The sequence below is a fragment of the Venturia canescens genome, chromosome 10, assembly GCF_019457755.1.
Source record: "Venturia canescens isolate UGA chromosome 10, ASM1945775v1, whole genome shotgun sequence".
In the NCBI taxonomy this organism is placed as follows: domain Eukaryota; kingdom Metazoa; phylum Arthropoda; class Insecta; order Hymenoptera; family Ichneumonidae; genus Venturia; species Venturia canescens.
Genome location: NC_057430.1, coordinates 4,703,683 through 4,724,784, shown reverse-complemented (window position 1 = coordinate 4,724,784; position 21,102 = coordinate 4,703,683). Strand labels below are relative to the sequence as shown.

Sequence of the window (21,102 nt, the reverse complement as noted above, 5' to 3'; positions counted from 1 at the left end):
GCAAATTTCGTTTAAATATCGTAATATATCCATTAGATAGCACATTTGCGAGATTTCACATCATGTTGACGTTTGAGGTTATGATCCTTAGAGTAATGTTGCGTGCGGAGTGTAAAAAAATGAAAATAGTTATTGAAAAGTGGAAGGAATCGATATTATTAATGACGTGACTAATTAGTGTTGAATGCTCTGCAAAGTCCAACCCTACGTCTGAGTTTTCTCACGTGCAGGGCGGGCAACGGGTGTTTTTCGCACTCGGCTAACAGGGCTCTGGCCACACACACACACACCCACACCCACACACTACGCAAACACTTATACGCAAACACCTTTTGACAAACCGGGGAGGTGAATGCTCGGTGACCCTATAAACGGGTCTTACCGAAAAGCGAATGTCCGGGAACTTCTATAAACGGAGTCGCCCGAAAGCGAACGAAGGGGACCCCTATAAACGGGCTCTCCCCATGAAAGAAGCCCGGTTTGTCATTACGGGCACCCACTCTCACGCACACTCTACAGGGGGGAACACTCAACACATAGGGGGGGGGGGGACCTCAGGGGCCGTGCGTTGTCCCAGCGCGGTTCGTGGAGTCGCGACCACGAGGGACTTTAGCCCAATGGGACAGACAAATATGAAATGCACAAAGAAAACAAGGACTTACCTCAAGTGGTAACCTCTTCTCAGGGGGAATCCACCCCGGGTTCCGATCGGGTGAAAGCCCCGGTGGCCACGGGCAGCGGCACGGATTTTGAGGGCCGCACCTTGTGCACAGTGACGATGAGGACGACGCGGAACAAACAGACGAACAAGACGTTACTGAACGTACCGAGACGACAGAGGACAGACAGCGTGTCGAGCGGCAGCAACGTGGCGAGCTACGCCTCTGCCGTTGACAACCAAACATTGACGACGGCACAAACGACTACAACGACGAATAAGAAACCGGACTTGATACAACTGTTTCGGCTCATACACGAGACGGCGACGAAAATGGCCGAAGCGGCAAACGTCCAGAAGAATATGAACATGACGGTGAAGACAGGAATCAAGACGATCCTTGAGACCGCAGACATTGCGCTGCACACGCACAAGGAAGCGGCCTCAAAGGGACGTCTTGTAGACAGTAACAAGACAACGACAGGAACGAACAACAACGATGAGACGCCACGCACGAAACGGAAACGTTCGTCGAACGGATCCACGCCGGAGTCCTCCCAAAAGAGGCCTCCGACGATGGGACCGCCTACAGACTGGCAGACCGTTACGAAGAAAAACAAGGACAAAACAAAAAAGAAAACGGACGCAAAGACCCGAGCTGACCGGAGCGGACCGGCCCCCCGGAAAAGGGGACTGGCTGTTCTGGTCAAACCGGGCACGAACACGACGTACTCCGACATAGTACGCAAGATACGGACGACGATCGACCCGAAGGAGAGTCACGTGCAGGTGACGACCCTGAGGAAGACGAAGAACGGACTGTGCCTGCTGAAACTTCAAGTTGACGCAGACAAACCTGACGGACGCGACGAATTTGGACGACAAATTCAAGACGCGATCGGGGAAGCGGGCAACGTGAGGGCTATGACCTCCGAAATCCAATTGGAGATCATGGACCTGGACTGTGTTGCGACTCCGGACGACGTAACGGACGCGCTTAGGCGAGAGACAGGACGAGACGCGGACTTTCGGGTCCACATTTTCGGTCCGAACCGCGCTGAGCAGTACATGGCGGTCTGCGAACTCGATTCGCGGGAAGCCGAGGCGCTGCTTCGGCGCGGCCGGATCGGAATTGGCTGGGTACATTGCCGCGTTCGGAAACGACTAACGGTGACGAAATGTTACAGGTGCCTGGGCTTCGGCCACGTTAAGGCCGAATGCAAAGGCAAAGACAGGACGAAATGCTGCCGCAAGTGCGGCGCATCCGGACATCTCGCGACGGACTGCAAAAACAAACCGGTCTGTCCACTGTGCTCCGAGGCCGGGCACAAGGACGTAGCGCACCTTGCCGGAACCGGCAGGTGCACCATGTTCCGAGCTGCGCTGGAGGAGTGCAAGAAGCAGGCCGGAAGACGGACAGAGTAGTTCAGGGAAACCTGAACCGTAGTAGGACCGCAGACATGCTCCTACCACAGATAGCCGACGAACACGACGCGGACATCCTGATCCTGTGTGAACCATACAGGAGAAGGACGACTCAGACGTACATTACGAGACCACAGCTATCTGGGTAAGGGGTGCCACCCAATCCCGAGTCTCTAACCGCGGTGTCGGGGACGATTATGTCTGGGCGAGAGTCGGCGCTGTCACTTATGTCAGCGTCTACTTGACACCCAACTGCACCGCGGCCGAGTTCGAGAGGAAGGTGGCACTGCTAGAAGACGGTATCAGGGACCTGCCCGGGGATGTCTTCGTCGCGGGGGACCTCAACGCGAGGGCGATCGAGTGGGGAATGACGGAAACGAACCGACGCGGACGACTACTTCTGGAGATGGCCGCAAGACTGGACTTAGCAGTGGTAAATACGGGACACACGCCGACGTACAGACGACCAGGGTTCGGAGACTCCATCCCGGACGTGACGCTGACGTCGGACGGAATCCTGTATTGGCTGAGGGGGTGGCGGGTGATCGAGGACTATACAGCAAGCGATCACCAGTACATCACCTTCGAAGTGGCAGGACGGACAGAAACGAGACGAACGAGAATCCACCAACCCCTGCGGTGGAACCTTGACAAACTGGACGGACGAAAATTTTCTGAGGAGTTGATGACAACACCAGCTCCGATGACGAAAATTCCCCCCGAGCTGAGTGGCCGGCAAAGGGCGGAGAGACTGACGGACGAGACGGCCAAACTAATAGACGGCTTGTGCAACAGCACAATGCCGAAACGACGACAGATACAGAAAAGACGACCACAATACTGGTGGACGGACGAGATCGCCGAATTGCGCAGGATTTGCCTGGCAAATTGGCGACGAGTGACGAGGGCTGGGGGCGGACCCGAAAGGGAAAACCTTCAGGCCATATACAAAACAGCACGGAAGACGCTGACGAAGGCAATACGGGACAGCAAGACGCGATGCTGGAGGAAGCTCTGCGAGGAGGTGAACGAGGATCCCTGGGGAACGGGTTACAAAATTGTGATCGGCAAACTAGGGGCCCGAGTTCCATCAGAACTCAAAGATGCCGAAACAGCAGGACGGATTGTTGATGGATTGTTTCCGACGCACCCGATACGGACGAACGTGACGGACGACGCTGACGTGCCGGCGCCCCCCGTCTTTGTCGCTGAGGAGCTCACCAGAGTTACGAAGGCGATGAAGACTGGTAAGGCGCCGGGACCAGACGGAGTACCGGCTGAGATCCTCCGGCTCGTGGCTCGCCTACGGCCGGAGATACTTCTCGACCTGTACAACACGTGCTTGACGACAGGAACGTTCAGCGGTCGGTGGAAAGAGGCGAGGCTCGTCCTTATCCCGAAAGGTAAGGGCGACCCTGACACGCCCTCGGCCTACCGACCGTTGAGTTTACTTGACACGACAGGTAAACTCTACGAACAATTACTGAGACCGAGACTGACGGACGCGATGCAGGCCGGAGGGGGTCTCTCCGACTTGCAGTTCGGTTTCAGGAGGGGTCGATCGACGATTGGAGCAATCCAAAAGGTGGTTGACTCTTTCCTGGAACTGGACAGACACTGCCACGCAGCCCGACCTATCGTGCTGTTGGGGACACTGGACATCAGGAATGCTTTCAACTCGGCCAGGTGGGTGGATATCTTGGAGGCGCTGAAAAGCAACTTCGGGATCCCACCTTACTTGACCCGGGTTGTAGAGGATTACCTGAAAAACAGACATATAACGTACGAGACGATAGATGGACAGGTAACGAGACAGGTCACCGCTGGGGTTGCCCAGGGGTCGATACTGGGACCTGACTTCTGGAATGGTTTATACGACAGCTTGCTTCGGCTGGAGATGCCGCTCGGAGTGACCCTCGTTGCCTACGCTGATGACGTAGCGGCGGTGATTACAGAGCGATCTCCGGAACTAGCACAGTTGAAGTTGAACCAGACCATGAGACGAGTTGGACGTTGGATGACGGACCACGGACTGCAACTCGCAACGGAAAAGACGGAACTGACGCTCCTTACGAGAAGACGCATACAGACGATACTGCCCATGAGAGTGGGGGCACACGAGACGGAGACCAAGGGGGAAGTCAAGTACCTTGGGGTAACCCTTGATACGAAGATGACCTTCTGGCCTCACATACAGAAGACGGCCCAGAGGGCGGCAGAGAGGATAGCGTCCTTGAACCGCCTGATGGCAAATACGACGGGACCGAGACCGGGGAAACGGCGACTGTTAATGGCGACAGCTCACTCGATCCTCCTGTACGGTGCGGAGATCTGGGCAGACTCCCTGAAGACAAAGAAGTACTGCAAGACGATGACGATGGTACAGCGACATGGAGCGCTGCGAATCGCTTGCTCCTACCGGACAGTCTCTGCACAAGCTGTTCTGGTGGTGGCGGGCGTAATTCCCGTGGATCTCCTTGCGTTTGAGCGTAAAAGGATCTACGGGAGCAGCGCAGACATAGGACGGAAGAACGCGGCAATCGCCGAGCGCGAAAGGACGATAGACACTTGGCAAGGACGGTGAACAAACGGAAATGATGGTAACTGGACGAGACGACTTATACGGGACCTGAGGCCGTGGCTCGGAAGGAAGTTCGGGGACGTGAATTTTTACGTTACCCAGCTCTTGACGGGGCACGGTTACTTCCGACGGTACCTCCACAGAATGAACAGAGTACGGACACCTGACTGTAAGTACTGTGGACATGAACGATACGACGCGGAACACACGTTTTTCGTGTGTGACCGGTGGACGAGACAGAGACAAGAACTGGAAATAACAGTTGGCAGTATTACCCCGGAGAACATCGTCGGGGTGATGCTGCACGAACCTGAATGGTGGTGCTTAGTCACCACCTACACGGAAACGATACTGCAACGTAAGAACGTGGACGGCTGCTTGACGGATGACTGAGCAGACGGAGTGACGCGACGTTACGATAACGGTGGGACGGAACGGACGAACGAACACAGACAGAACCCCCAGTCAGAAGTAATATCAACATAGTCCCTGGCTGAGGGGAAGGACAACAAGGAGGTGGCGGTTTTAGTGGGTAGGCCTTTTTTTTTTGGGAGTCCCACATACCCATGTAGTCCGTAAGACTACATGGAATCCGTAAAAAGGATTTCCGCAACTCCTTGGTAAAAAAAAAAAAAAAATTAGTGTTGAATAATAATAATAATAATAATAATAATAATGAGAAAAAAAACGTTCGTTCATTATAACCTCTCAAACGTTCTTTCCAAACAGAAATTTTATGTTGTGTAATTACATTAGAGAAAAAATATGCGTGGTTGTATATAAATGATTTCAAGAATATTTTGGAAAACTTTCATCAAGTAAAACTGTCTGATTTTATGTATTGTTGTCATATTTTCTTTCATTTAGTTTGGCTGTGTACACCTGGCCCTTTTTCCCACCTCCTTAGCTTATAGTGTATCCATACCAATATCTATTTATTCTCTAGACGATATATGAGACATGTGTATTGTAACGAAACGCTCTTGCCGACCTGGCCTGAACGCCGCCACGCGTCGGTTCGAGCAACCTTAATAATAAGGATCAGGTATGAAGGAAACGCGGACACCGTGAATTTTGTGAAAATAATAAAATAATCGTTTTTATTCAATTTAGATCAATATTCAACAAAAATAAAGAAGATTTAGCGCTTTGGCTCGCGGAAAATAAAATTTGTATTTTTATTTTAATATTGTCTTGCTTTGTTTAATCGGATCTGGCGAGAAAAAGACCCGAAAGACCCGAAAACGTTGCAAATTCTCTGTCTGAGATAATTTTTAATTTCTCAATTTTCGGAATTCAATTGTACAAAAATAATAATTAGAAATAAAACAATCTTGAATTAAATGGTCGCGTTCGTTCTAATCTTTCGTTACGCCTCGAACTTAAAAACCTCTCGATTCGATGCTTCGTGCTATTAGACGCGGTTTTTCCGATGTCCTGTTACGCTCGCTTTTAAAATCAAATAAGAGTATTTCTCACTTTTACAATTCTTATTTCCTTTTTCTGATTCGATATAAATTCTAGTATTATCTATCGCCTCTTGAATGATTATTTTCTAAATCGGTCTAGATCTTCCTACCTGGACCACCTCGGACGATGTTTTTCAAATGAGAATTTAATTTTTGATAATAGGATAAATTTTGATCCTCCTCAACAATAAGAGAAAAATAAAATGTGAAACGGTAGGAAGTAGACCGCCGGCTATGGGATCGAAACGTCGCCGAATCTTTCCGAGAGTCCGAGCATCTACAGGGTAAAGGTAACTTCTCGTCCACGTGTTATGGGATCGAGACGTCACCGAATCGATCCGAGAACCCCGTGCAACGGAAAGCCGGAAAAATTTTTTTAGAGGTTAGGTGCGGACCCTGGATTATGGAATCGAGACGTCGCCGAGTCTCTCTGAGAATCCAGGCATCCAAGGAAATAGGCAATTCACCGTCCACGGGCTATGGGATCGAGACGTCGCCGAGTCGATCCGAGAGTCCGCGCTACGGGAACCCCAGAAATTTTGAGGATAGGTTTATTATTATTGAGGCTGACGTAGAGGTGAACTGAGAGAGGTCCGAGTTGATTCTTTAGCCAGGTAGAACTGCCTGCCGAATGAGTCGCGCAGCGCTTCTTATACCCGTGTCCCCACTACAAAATTCTCGAGCGCCGAGAATCTCCGTTTTCGCTCGGTTCTGCGCACCTTTCTGTAACGCCTACTCTGATTGGCCCGTTGCCATGATTCACGCTCGCCCGTTGGTCGAGCGGGCTAACATACGATGCGCGGACTATCGCTTTTTATGATTTTCAGCTTATTACCGATGCTCAACAACAAAAACTTCGATTTGATCCGTTATTATTTAATTTTCTTCATTTTTTAACATTGTTAGTTGTTTTAATATGATTCGTAAAATTATAATCGCTAAAAGTCACGTACACGTCCTATAGCCCATTGACGCTCTCCCCGCGCATGCGTCGTAATCGCTTTTTACATTTTTCATTTTTACTTTAATTTTGTCACATTGATTTGGCTTCTGATCATTTTTTTTTAACTCATGTGATTTTTCTGATGATTTTGATCGTAATGACGTGCTTGGGCGACTTAACATAACAAAATGCAAAAGGAATTAATTTCCAAAAAATATAGCGCGGCGAAGTTCAGAGCGGTGCCGGTTGCCCCGCTCGGGCTCATGCCTACCGGCCTAAGATGGCCGCCACCTGTCAACAGCGACGAGCGTGGTCGCCGCGATGTTTTGTCCGCGATCTAAAGATCGCGGAGTTTCGTTAGTTTCGACGGGCTCGGGCCGTCGCGCGAGTGTTTCGTCACAATACCTAGACAAGTAAACCCATGGAGGAATTATCCTAGACCACGAAATCCAGAGAGAAAGATACCTGGACATCGAAAACTGTGGAGCCGTCGACCTCGACTGCGAAAAGCATGAAAAAACATCCTTAGAACACGAAAATCATGGAGAGATATATCTATACATTGAAAATCATGGAGGAATATACCTAGACATGGACCCCATGGAGGAATATATCCGGACATAAAAAACTATGGGGTCGTCGACCTAGACATCGAAAATCACGCTAGATTGTATCTAAATCTAGTCCTCCAAAACCCATGAGCTATCGCCCTGGACATCCTCGAAAAATCGGGCGGTGTCGACCAGGATTTTATATTTTTTAATTTTTATTATATTATACAATATATGTTGTATAATATAATATATGGGTTATTCCATGTCAATTCAATGACGTTGTGACGGTGACCCTCTTCGATTTTTTTCATTTTTTAATATGTTTTTATACATGTTCAAAGAAGTCTTCAGCTAAATTTTTAGCTCGTTATCTCCACCCATTCCGAAGTTATCAACTTTTTTAAAAAAATGTATATCTCTGACTATAATTATTATAATGGTACTTAATGCGGGTCATTTTTTTCAATTTTCAACCCTCTTTCTAAATAAAAATTAGAAAATGGAAAAATAATTTTTTTTCATACGTTTTCGGCTATTTTGAGCTATTTTTAATCAAAAAAATTGATTTTTCGTTCAATGCGACACTTTCGATTTTTTTCAAAAAAATTCACGAAATTCTATGTTAAAATACAAAATTTTTGAGCCTTATTGCAACATGGGCTTCAAATAACTTCTAGTAGAAAAAAATTAAAAACTTTTTTTTTTCTGTAATTTCGATTTATTTTCTTTCTAGGATCATATAATTTCTCCAACTAGTCTCAAAATACACAACATTAGTCTTCTTCAAGCATTCTCAGTATAAATATAATATTTTGGACGAAAATGTATAAGTTAAGTAATTTCTTGCAAATTATCGTATTTTTTTTTAATAAAATTCAAATATATCAAACGTATAATTCGTACTTTAAGATCCCCTACGATATTATCGATAGACTCGGTAGAGTTTCGGGACAAGTACATTGACGGCCCTGTCGTCGGCTGGTCCGAGGCTGGCCGAAATTACTTTCTCTGATTTGATATTTGCAGAGTTTATGGCCGTTTCCTCCGACGCGTCTCTAGAGGTCGCTACCGCTGAAGCGATCTTCACTATGTTTGACTGGTCACCACCGTTTCAGCGGTGGCGCTTTAGCTGTCGTTACGGCTCGGTGGCAACTTCTAGCATGTTTGTTTCGGACTTTGATAGGTGTCGTCTTATTTGCATAACCTCTTATTGCCGAACTCGTACAATAGGAGATTCTCTTTTGTGTCAAATTTGATTTATTTACAACACTATGTCTTCATTGACATTTTTCGATCGGTGTTGTAACCCTCTGAAGCTTAAAAATCACGTAAAAAGATATAATTTACTTCATGTAACCGCCCACTTACGACATAAGTGGAATTTACATCACCAAAGTCGATTATGTTCATCCTGTTTGAAAAAAGTACGAAACATGAATGCCCCAAGTGTTAATAAGTGCAGTGAAATCAGTGTTGACGCTATTGATTGTACTGATAGAAACAACCGACAAAAAAATTTGATCGCTAGTCAAACTACTGAAGATACTGAGTCTATTGGTGAACGTCATTCTACCGAAATTGAAGTTGACGATCATGAATTAAGGATGGATAGATCAAACTAACGATGAAATCGTTAATCCGTTAAATACTCAACCTGATGTTTCCAAAGTTTCTCTCAACAATAATCGCGAACTTCTTGTTTATGATTCTTTTATTCCTGATATCGTTTCTGATAACATTGCTGATTTAGGTAGTCAAAGTAATGTTTCAGATGACACTAATATTTGTACTCCAACAGGTATAATATTTTTTCATATCTTACACGTATAAACTGTAGTTTTTTTTATTGATTTAATTTATTTCCAATTCTTATTGACGAAGGCGCTTGATTACAACATTTTTAATTTTTTTTTTTTTTAGAATTTTCATCAGATCGTGAACAATGTTTATCACAGCAAACAAGTTCTTTAAGTCTTCAGACTAAACTACCAGTAGTGAACAAAGCCTTAATGTTACTTGATGAATCTCCGATTCCAACTAAAAAAGCCGAAGACATTTCTTATTTGAGTAAAAAAGCTAATGATACAGGGTTTAAATTGAAAAGAAAATTTGGCGTTCCTATAAATTCTGATTTTGCCACTGTCTCAAGTATGGATGGCGCTTGCGATATAATTGAAAGATTATATGTGAAATTCCATGACAAAAATACAACTTGGGCTGAAAAAATTCAAATTTTAACCCTTATGCCTTCCACGTGGGACAATAATAAAATTGTGAGAGTTATGGATGCGACAGACTATATGGTTCGAACGGCAAAAAAACTTCTTGCAAGGGATGGAATTTTATCGAAACCTGGTCCAAGTTATGGTAGTTATTTTTATGTTTCTACGATTAAAATTAATTAATTGTTATTAAAAGATAATTATTATTCATCTATATTTCTGTTCAGGTCACCCACTTTCCAATGACATTAAATCAGTTGTTCTTGCATTTTATAATGAAGACGAAGTGAGTTCACCTATGCCGGGTATGAAGGATTGTATTTCTGTTCGTAATGAGGAGGGGCAGAAAATAAAAGTGCAAAAACGTCTTATACTGTCGAATTTAAAAGAATTATTTCAATTATTTCGACATCGGTATCCAAATGTGAAAATCGGATTTTCAGTATTTGCCAATTTATGGCCGTTGCACTGTACTTTACCGGGTGGAAATGGTACACACACTGTATGTGTTTATACTATACATCAAAACGTGAAGCTAATGATGTTAGGTTGGTAAAATTTCTTATTTATTTCTATTGAATTATTTTTTTAATTTCAAATTTTTAATATTTTCAGGAGGAAAACTATCGTTATTAACTAGAAACCAGGAATCGACTTTACAAACCTATGACAACTGTTTAAAAATGATATTGTGTCCAAACCCCACTCCATCATGTCACTTGGGTAATTGCAACCATTGCCCGCAAATTGATGTATTAAGAGATTTATTAACCGAGATAATGGAAAGAAACGACACTGACGATATTAATTATAGTCAATGGATAACAACTCCACGAGCAAGCTTGGAAAAATTTACACGTAATTCTTCAGAATTCATAGACGATTTTTGTACAAAAATTCTGTCTCTAGCAACTCATAATTTTATTGCAAAAGAGCAATCTGGTTATTTACGAACTCTGAAAGACTCTTTACCAAATAATGAATTCATTATAATATGTGATTTCACGGAGAATTACGCATTCGTTGTTCAGAATGCGGTTCTTGGCTTCCATTGGAACAACGATCTATCCAGTGGTAATCTATTACAAGTCAAACAGCGAGCTTGTTCACAGAAGTTTGGTTATTATTTCAGATGCAATGAGTCACGATTCTGTTGCTGTTCGAGTATTTACAGAAATTACCGTTGATTACATTAAAACTCTTTCAGAATCTGTGTCAAAAATTCATTATTTTGACACAGATCAAAAATTATGAATGGAAAGGGAAAAATCGAAAAAAAATTCTCACCAATTTTCAGATTTTTTAATAATATGGTTTGTCCGCAAGCGCCGTTTGAAAACTATGTGACGTCATAAATCGGCATATTCGCGTATATAAGAGTGCGGCAGAGCTCACGCTGGCTTTTTCTTTACGCGCTGCTGTTTTTCCTTTTATTTAATATTTGGCGTCGAGCCGCTACAGCGTCCCTTGATATCGTATTTCAATAAATTTTTAACCGGATTCTGCCGTACAATTTCGTGATTTTTGATCAATACAATGATTGATTTTTATTTCAATGAATAATGATGGGCTGGAGAAGTACGTTTAACACATATTTAAACATAATTTGTATCGATCCAATCGACGTCGAATTTTTGGAATAATACCATAAGATCCTGAAAGTCTGAGAAGAACCGATTTTCTTATAAGTCTCTGCCATCATAGAGTTATAAATAACTTTAGCTTTCATGTAATTTTTTTCTGGATTCAAAAGGTTCTTGGAACAATTTCATAATGTTGACATTTGGAGTTTCTCATAAATCACTTGTCCTCCGATTGATACCATAAATGTTAGTGTTGCACGTAACTCAAGTGATAACTTTTTTTAATTTATTAGAAAATACTTGGCCTCACATTGATAACATAAATTTTAATACTGCATATAACTTAGATGTAATTTGTTTTTATATTGATTTAGTTGTTAGAATAAGATAAGAAGAATGCAGACACGTTTTTCAAGATGTTTTGAAGCGCGATGTTTCAGTTTTTTATTTCTCATATTTTATTTGAATTTTTTTGCATATTACAAAAAAATTACTGATTTATATTCTTTTGAATGTAATGTTTTTTCAGAGTTTGATAATTATAGTGAGAGATATACATTTTTTAAGCAAAAATCGATGACTCCGGAATCGGTGGAGATAACGAGCTGAAAATTTAGTTGAAGACTTCTTTTAACATGTATAAAAACATATTTAAAAATTTAAATAATCGAAACGGGTTGCCGTCGCACCGTCGTTGAATTGACATGGAATGTCAATTCAATGACGAATATCCACATACTATTTACTTTTCGTTTTCTTCGTCGATTACTCCGTCGATAATATATTATATGAGAATTTCTTATTCTGGATTATCAAAAAATACTTTAACTCGAATTGATATGATAAATCTTGATGCTGCACGTAACTTAGACGGTAAATTTCCCAATTCAGTTAGTTGTTCCTTCGGCAGAATAAAATTAGATAAATGAGGCATCAGCTTTTCAAATGTTTTCTAGCGAGGTTTTTTGGTGTTATAGGATTCTAATGTTTTTGAGTCCTATATCTGGATCTTTTTATGTTTTAAAATAATTTTCAAAAAAGTTTTAGAATTTAATCCCGTAGAATTTTTGAACAGTTTTTATCGGATAGTGCGGAAAGGGGCGATCAACTATGTACTCGTCTGAATTTTTTTCCCTGCATGGAGATTTTTATGGTTTTAATATAATTTACATAAAAACCTTTTATTGTCTGCAAAAATATTTCACTATGATGTAGTAAAATATAATATTATTGTTGCAATGATATGGTATGATAATATAAATAATGGAATACTGAAGAAAAAATTAATATTGAGACAATGGTGGTCAAAAACGTCTGCAATCATTTTACTGCAAAAAGTGTAAGAGATAAATTCTGCAATGTAATGAGAGAAAGAGTACCTCTAAACTGCAATTATTTGAGGACGATATAATGCCGTAAGAACCAGGTGTATCCATATCGTTGCTACTCTCGTCACAATTGTCTCTTTGACAGGCCGATTCAAGGTGTTTATTGAGATATGATTTGAGGGCGAAAGACTTATGACACTTCGTACATTCGTAATTCTTGTCCGATGAATGTGTTTGCATATGAGCTCGTAAGTTTGAACGATCAGCAAAAGCTTTCCCACAGTGAGCGCAGCCATAAGGCTTCTCTCCTGTGTGACTCCTCAAATGACCTTGCAGTAGCCACGGTCTAGAAAACATTTTTCCACAAACTCCACAACTATGAGTCAGTTTGTGAGTTAATACATGCATTGCCAGAGCTGGCATGCTAACGTAGGCCTTCCCACAATGGATGCATTTTTTTGCCGATTGTGAGTCGATACTTCGATGGGTCTGCTTGTGTCGCGATAAGTTTGATGAAGTCGCATACTGCTTACCTGTTAAAAATAATATAAAATTGAATGATTGATTCATTATTTTCATTGAAAAAAAAATTCAACAATCCATCATCTATAAAAACTTATTCCAAGTTACTCTTTACGAAGCGTGAATCATGAAAAAAATTCAACATAGTTTCGTTTGTAATAAATAATTTTTTTGATATCGATAGTAAAAAGAGCATCAATAAAGGAAGCAAAATAATTATATAGATTTTATTAAAATTCCATTCAACTCGTATTCCTCCAAAAAACTTACCACATTCACAACAAACGTATCTCCCAGATTTCTGTATTTCTAGTGATTCATTGATATCAGTTGTTTCTATGTTTTCATTTTGGGTTGTAGTTTGGCAAATAACAGACTGTTTCTTGTTTTTGGATCTTCCATCGGCAACCAAAAGCGTATCATACGTATATGATCCGGCTTTCACCTCGGTTTGGTCTGTTATAGTTTGAACTTCTTTGTCCCTCTGATTGGTTAGTTGGGAATTTGGATTACTGTTTTCGATGTCACTACTATACTCAGAAGCCGGAGGTGTCAGTGGAGGTACTTCCATCGGCGTCGGTTGGGTAGCTAGTAGCGACGGTATTCCATTTGGAGAGTTAGCGTATGTGAAAAGAATTTCTTGGACCGGCGACAATGGAACGAATAAGCCGGTCGATGTTTGCTGAACAATGGTCGTTGATGCAATAGAATCGAAAATCGTTGTCTGCGGTTGATATACCGTCGTTGTACCGCCACCGAGATCTATAGGGTTTATTTGATAGATTGTTGGTGCCTGAGCCGGTTGATAAATACTGATTTCCTGGACATTGTCAGTGGGTGGTGTTTCAATCACATTTTGCGGACCAACTGCAATACTGGGAGGTGGTAGGGGAGGCAGTGACCGAGAGAGTTCCAAGAGATCGTGAGCAGCCTCTGTCTCTGCAGCTGACCTATCGCGGAACATTGATGTTTCTTGAGCTGTACCACACTTTGAAAATTGGCAAATAGTTTGAACTGGTATAAGCACATCAACGTTGTGAAATGGAGAATTTTCAGTTTCGGTACCGTTTAGCTTCGTACAACATGACTGATTAGACGAATCCGTCAAAACTAAAGGAGACTGATTCATTACTGATTTATCATTGTTATCCATCGTATGATTATCTTTAAGTAGTGTCTGAAGTTCAGAACAATATTTTTGGTGCATCGAGCCTCGAGGAATTTGTTTAAATGAAGTGACTCCTGAAACAGTGCCACTTATTTTGTTTCGAAGTTGTCTAGACATTTTTCCTTTAGACGTAGTCACTAATGTCGATTTTGTTGTGATTGTTATCTTCGCTGATGTATCTATTCTTGATACGGCCGGCAATTTAGCTGTGGCGATTGCTGTTTTTTTAATTACTGACGCTCCAGAATGTGGGATATCCACAATGTCACTGCCTTTGCTAACGGTGTCGTTCGACATGTTTGTTTGCGATGGACTGTTCAGAGAAATTTTCATTTCTCGAGATCGATGAAGATAACAATGGTTTGACGACCCTTTTACAGGTGATCCTGGGATTGGGCAAGTCAGAATATTCATACATCGAGGATATTCCGTCAATTCATTCTCGGACGGAGAGGAGGCCATACGTTGAGAAATGTTGTGGTCAGTTGTTTCAAGAGTTATTTCTTCGGGTTCGGCTGGTGTTTCTGAGGCCGAAAAATCTTTCGATTGAAATGACGTACATTCTGTAAAATAAAAAATAAGTGCTGATTCTCATCTCAAATGAATAATGAAACGTAGAACATCTTCACATGAAAATATAAATTGTATTTAGAATCTATACGAAGGGATAACATCACGTGAAATTATTAAGGTAATACAAGTCAATTGTCTCATTCATTGTGAGTGCGACAAGTGCAAGACGACAGGCACGTGAGCACCAAGAGGACGGAATCACGTAAGTAATGCATGGTCGTGAGGGTAGGAATCTGTTACAAAAATCTATGCGGATGCGGAAAGATATTAGATAGTAGATGTTTCAACGTTCGTGAAATAGCTTCACGTATCAAATAGTTCTTTTCGTGAGTGTGACGTATAAATCATGTGAATCTGGTTATTTTGAGCTCTTGCGTTTGACTTCTTGCAACTTCTTTGCACTTTTCAAATTTGTTTTTCCGTTACGGGTGCAGATCGTTTATTACAGTAATGAAGTACTGTGGGTTAAAAGTAAGCCATAAGCCCAAAACAATTTTCAAGATTTTCTAGGATCATAAAATATGACGCTTGCTTAAAGGGTATAACCGGCTTTGAATGGGAAACTGCCTTTACCACTTTTTTGACTCGTATTTGAGGGATCGTTTTCGTATCAAACAAAAGTAATTCAACCAAATTTTGAACTGTTTATCTCAAACGATTTTCGACACTTTCAAGAAACCCTTTTTTTTATTTTATTTCTTATTAAATGGAAAAATTCTAAATCAATGAATAGTGATCTTCTTCCCAATTATTAGGGGTAAAAGACATTTAAAATAAAAACACTTTCGTAAGGACTCCCAAACAAAAAGTCGATTTTTGGTGGAAGATGTAAACTTTGAATCTTTTCTTTAAGAGCTTTTGAAAAACTGTCACTTATTAAATTTTGTCAAAGAATGTTTTTTATACTCTTTTATACACCAAAATTTTTACGATTTATTGGGAGTAATGGAGCAATATGAAAAAAAAAATAATTTTTCTGTCCTCCGGGCCGAAGTTGCCGCATTCCGCCTACGTCGGACAGAAAAATCGTATACACAACTCGGGCAGGAAAAAGTAAAGCCTCAGACCACATGTTTGTCAGCCTCGGCTTCGCCTCGGCCGACAATTACATGTGAGTAGTAAGGCTATACCAGTTCTGGCTCAAATGGGGGCGAGGGGGGAGCGGTGTGCGGAGAAGCGCCAGAGCCAGAGGGGGGCAGCGAAGCGGGAAGCCGCGCGCCGTAGGGCCGTGTGTGTGTGTCGCACACATTCTCGCGGCCCTTGAAAAAGAAGGAGAGATAGAGCCGATAGTGAGTGTGAGAGAGATGGAATGAGAAAAATCGTGTGTGACATTTAATTAATTTATGACCAGTGCGTTACGGATTTGTCTTCGCCTCGGATGCAGATAAGGGAGGGGGGGCATAACGAAGGGTCTGCAGTTGGAGAGAGAGGTGTGAGAGAGATATAATGACCGTAGAGAGCAAAAGCATGAGAGAGACGGAGTGAGCGAGAAAAAATATTCTCTAAGAGTTTTGAACTCTGGGTGTATGTCGAGATGAAAACATTCAGAAGGGTCTGCAGCTCAAGAGCAAAATTATTCTACAATAATTCTATAAGAGGTCTAAAGATTTTTTCGACATTTTTCTATAAGAGGTCTGTCCGCTCAAGATTTTCAAAATTTAGTTATTTTTTGATATCCCATAGTTGCCGAGTGTAGGAGAGAGATGGGTGGTTTCAATAGGCTGAAATAGACTTTACTCATTTAGATTGAATTTATTGTATATTTTACAGAAAAACAAATTCTATAAAAAAGTTTATGCGTTTTATTCATAATGTCTGCTTTCCGATCGATGCTGGTACTGAAACAGATCAAGGTAAAAGTTTGAATAAGAATTTTCAAATCTATGCAAAAAATTTTGCTCATCAATGAGGTACTTACCCCTTATTCAATCTAGATCACAGTCTGGACAGATATTCTGCGTCACCACCTGGTAGAGACGAGTCCTACAGTCCTGACAACTCGATGCAGATGCAATATTCCAATACTCTGTTCTATGCTTTCGCACCGCTGTGAGCTTCTCGAACATTTCACCTCCAGCCCCGAGAACACAGACACCACACAATTTTTCCGAGACACCACACAATATACCGAGACAATGCACACTCTCGATTTTTCACTCAAATTCAGTTTTTCTTCTTCAGTGAATGTACACCACACTTTTTCATATACATCATGTGTTGAATCACATTCACTGACTGTAGTAACCACCGATTCGTTTTGCGACATTGTTTTCTTCAAATAACCGAAGGGAGCGGAGTCTCGAACAGAAATGAAAATGATTTGAAAAACCTCTTGTTCCAAATTTGGTGTTGCATCCCCTCTCTTCAAGTTTTTCCCCAAAAACGCACTTTTCTCAGAGATGACCCCCGAGCAGAAATAGTAAAAAAATTATCTCTACAAGCAACGTTAAAATCTACTCTCACGCTTTCTTGCAGACGAAAAAAAAAGATGGCCGCGAGTCGAAACAATTTATGATCTGAGATGCTGTAGTGAACTCGAAAACTCTGAGAAATCCTTTTTCTGTCCATCATATCTCTCCCTCCCTTCCATATTTAAATCTAAATGACCAAAAACGACTTCCGTCGATGCTTCCGAAAAGGGCTGAATCTTCGACTTGACTAGTTAGTAAGCATCGAACCCCGAAAGAGTCAACACGACGAGATAACTTGAGAATGACTCTATCGTAAAACTCGACATTAACGCATCATGTCTCTGGTCATCGACGTTGCTACGGAGCAATTGCTGCGTATGCAAGCAACGCTTTTTCGGACGTTGGAGCAATATTTGGTGTGGGAACACCAGTGTGATACACTTATCGAATCGTTGGAGGCGCAAGTTCGATTGAAGCAATCACGACTGGGATGGCACCACGCAATCACTTCGCAAATCTTACGTCTCGAATGTTTGAAGCAGGTAACACGTCAACGCTTCATACATTGGGGCGGCGGAGTATCGAATGATTGTGGATTAATATGGCGAGAAATCGAGAGCGCATTCGGAAATCGCTTGTCAACCGGGGCTGTAATTAATCGTGATCATATCGACCCACGGAAGTTCTTACTGGATGCATTTGAACTTGTTGAAAAACAAGTAAGTGCTCATATACACAAGTATAACAGCATTAAAGTGAACACTTCGTTCAATGGAGAGTTCAGCGTGGGTGATAAGCGGGCGAATAAAAGTATCAACACGGGAAATGTTGAACTTTTTACAACATCAGACCTGAATGAGTGGTATCAGAAGCGAGTCGTGGAGCCGACTCTGAAATCGCTCGAGGAGTTCCAGGAGAGTGACAGTGGCTGGACCCTAACATCGATAACCAATCTAACAGTGAACATCAACAAGTACAATGCTTTGCGTGCGGGGTGTCACATTCCATTGGCGAAACGCATACTCTTGAAGAAAGCAGTCGTGAATGTGAAATCACGAGATAATGTGTGTTTCGGATGGGCAATGACTGCTGCACTTCATCCAGCAGAAAAAAACAGTGATTGCATATCTTCATATCCGCATTATTCGACGATATTCAATCTCTAAGGCATCAACTTTCCTATGACGTTGGATCAAATTGGGAGATTTGAAAAATTAAACAATCTCTCAATCAATGTGTATAGCGAGAAGAAGGATGTGATTCTGCCAGTGCGGGTGAGCAAGGAGAAGAAAGAGCGACATGTCAACTTGCTTTACGTCGAAGACGTGTCAGAATGTGGAATTGGACACTTTGCTTACATCAAGAATTTATCTCGGCTCGTCAACTCACAACTCAATGCTGATGGACACAAGAAATTTATCTGTGATCGGTAAGTAAATTAATACGATTGTAGTCATCAAAATCGATTTGCTTCCGATAACAAAAGAAAAGTACATCTCCTTCTCGAAAACGGTTCAAACAGGCAAAGACACGCGGAAAAATATAAAATTACGTTTCATCGACTCTTTCAGATTTCTCAATACGAGTCTTGATAAATTAGCATCATTTTTAACTGCCGACAAACTCGCAACGTTAAAATCACAATTTCAAGATGTAGACTATTTTCATTTATTGACGCGGAAAGGTGTCTTCCCGTACGAGTATATTGATAGTTTTGAAAAGTTGAATGAAACGGAGCTTCCACCGCGGGAAGCATTTCACAGCTCTTTAACTGATTCAACAGTCTCCGAAAAGGAGTATGCACATGCGAAAAATGTATGGGAACGATTTTCAATGCGAACGCTCGGTGAATACAGCGATTTATACTTGAAGACTGACGTATTACTATTAGCCGATATCTTTGAGAATTTCCGCGATACTTGTCTAAAAAGTTATGGTCTTGACCCTGCGTTTTACTACACTCTCCCCGGGTATACCTGGGATGCCATGATGAAATATACCAAAGTAAAGTTTGAATTGCTCACAGACATTGATATGGTATTGTTCGTGAAGAGAGGTATTCGAGGTGGTCTTAGTCAATGCTCCAAAAGACACGCCCGTGCCAATAACAAGTACATGAACTCGTATGACCCATCTATTCCATCGTCATACTTGATGTACTTCGATGTTAACAATTTGTATGGATGGGCAATGAGTCAACCACTGCCTTATGCAGATTTCGAATGGATTAAAGACATTGCAAACTTCAACATCGAGTTTCATCCACTTGACTCTGAAATTGGTTATATACTGGAGGTTGATTTGGAATATCCAAAACACTTGCACGATGCACATAGTGATTTGCCATTTTTTCCAACGCATGATAAACCTCCGGGCACGAAGCATGAGAAGCTTCTTGCAACGGTGAATGCGAAAAAACGATATGTCATACACTATCGTGCATTGCAGCAGTGTTTGAAACATGGTTTGAAAATCACAAAAATACACAGAGTCTTGAAGTTTAAGCAATCTTCCGGGCTCAAAACATACATTGATTTGAATACACAGTTTCATACACGTGCGAAAAATGATTTTGAAAAAATCTGTTCAAATTAATGAATAATGCTGTGTTTGGAAAAACCATGGAGGATGTTCGTAGTCACGTTCAAGTTAAACTTTTAACGAAATGGGCAGGCCGATACGGAGCAGAAGCTATGATTGCTAAACCTAACTTTCACAGTCGAAGTATTTTTGAGGAAAATTTAATCGCTGTAGAGTTGCGAAATCTCCAAGTCATGTTTAACAAACCGATATATGTTGGCATGTCCATTTTAGATATTTCAAAAACTTGTTTATATGAATTCCATCACGAGTTCATGATGCCGACGTATCAGAATAAATGTAAAGTCATGTATACAGATACTGATAGTTTAATTTACCATATTGAGTGTGAAGATGCATATGAGGACATGAAATGTAATCTCGACAAATATGATACCAATGACTATCCCCCAGACAACGTCTATGGCATACCGCTTGTCAACAAAAAGGTCCCGGGTCTCATGAAAGATGAGAACAATGGGGCCATAATGACTGAATTCGTTGGACTGAGATCGAAGATGTATGCAACGCGAGTTGAGGGCACGAACGATGTTAAAAAAGCTAAAGAAGTCAAGAGTAATGTTGTTGCGAGAACCATAACATTCGACGATTATGTGAAATGCCTCGGTGAGCAGATTGAAATGAAGCGTTGTCAATCTTCAATTTGCTCAACATTACATAATGTCTATACGATCACGGAGACGAAAATCGCTCTAAGTCCACACGATAACAAGCGCTATGTTATACCTGGAACGGTAGAGACGTTGCCATGGGGCCATTACAGTATTCCCGAATTTTCAGAAACTATGGAGGCATTGTGAATGTGTGCTTACGAGTGTTTGAGATTGAGAGTATATTGAAGGCGAAAAAAAAATTGTGAGAGTGAGGACATTTATACGAAATAAGAAAATTCTGTAAGAGAGGAATTTTCCTCAAAAACTTGTATATTTGTAATTGATGTAAAATAAAATTTTTTGTGAATCTCTGTCATTCTTTTTCCTTCGAATCTGCTGTTCGTGGGGGAAAGGTCGTTAAAATAAACCAGACTTTGAATTTTTCATCTTTATTGTTCACAGATCATCCTA

At 41.7% G+C, this 21,102-nt stretch overlaps 1 protein-coding gene across 7 annotated transcripts in view; it reads right to left on the bottom strand.

Annotated features, from left to right (window-relative positions):
* LOC122416908 (uncharacterized) overlaps positions 1 to 21,102 on the bottom strand; it is a 210,762-nt gene that overhangs the window by 75,508 nt on the left and 114,152 nt on the right. For 6 of the 7 annotated variants that reach the window (XM_043430056.1, XM_043430054.1, XM_043430057.1 and 3 more), the window contains 2 exons: positions 13,556 to 15,016; positions 11,776 to 13,296 (listed from right to left, as the gene is read on the bottom strand). In XM_043430056.1, the coding sequence (XP_043285991.1) occupies positions 12,761 to 13,296; positions 13,556 to 15,016 (1,997 nt within the window). In that variant the 3' untranslated portion in view covers positions 11,776 to 12,760. Of the gene's footprint in view, positions 1 to 11,775; positions 13,297 to 13,555; positions 15,017 to 21,102 lie in introns of those variants that run through there. The other variant, XM_043430058.1, reaches the window with a different exon arrangement.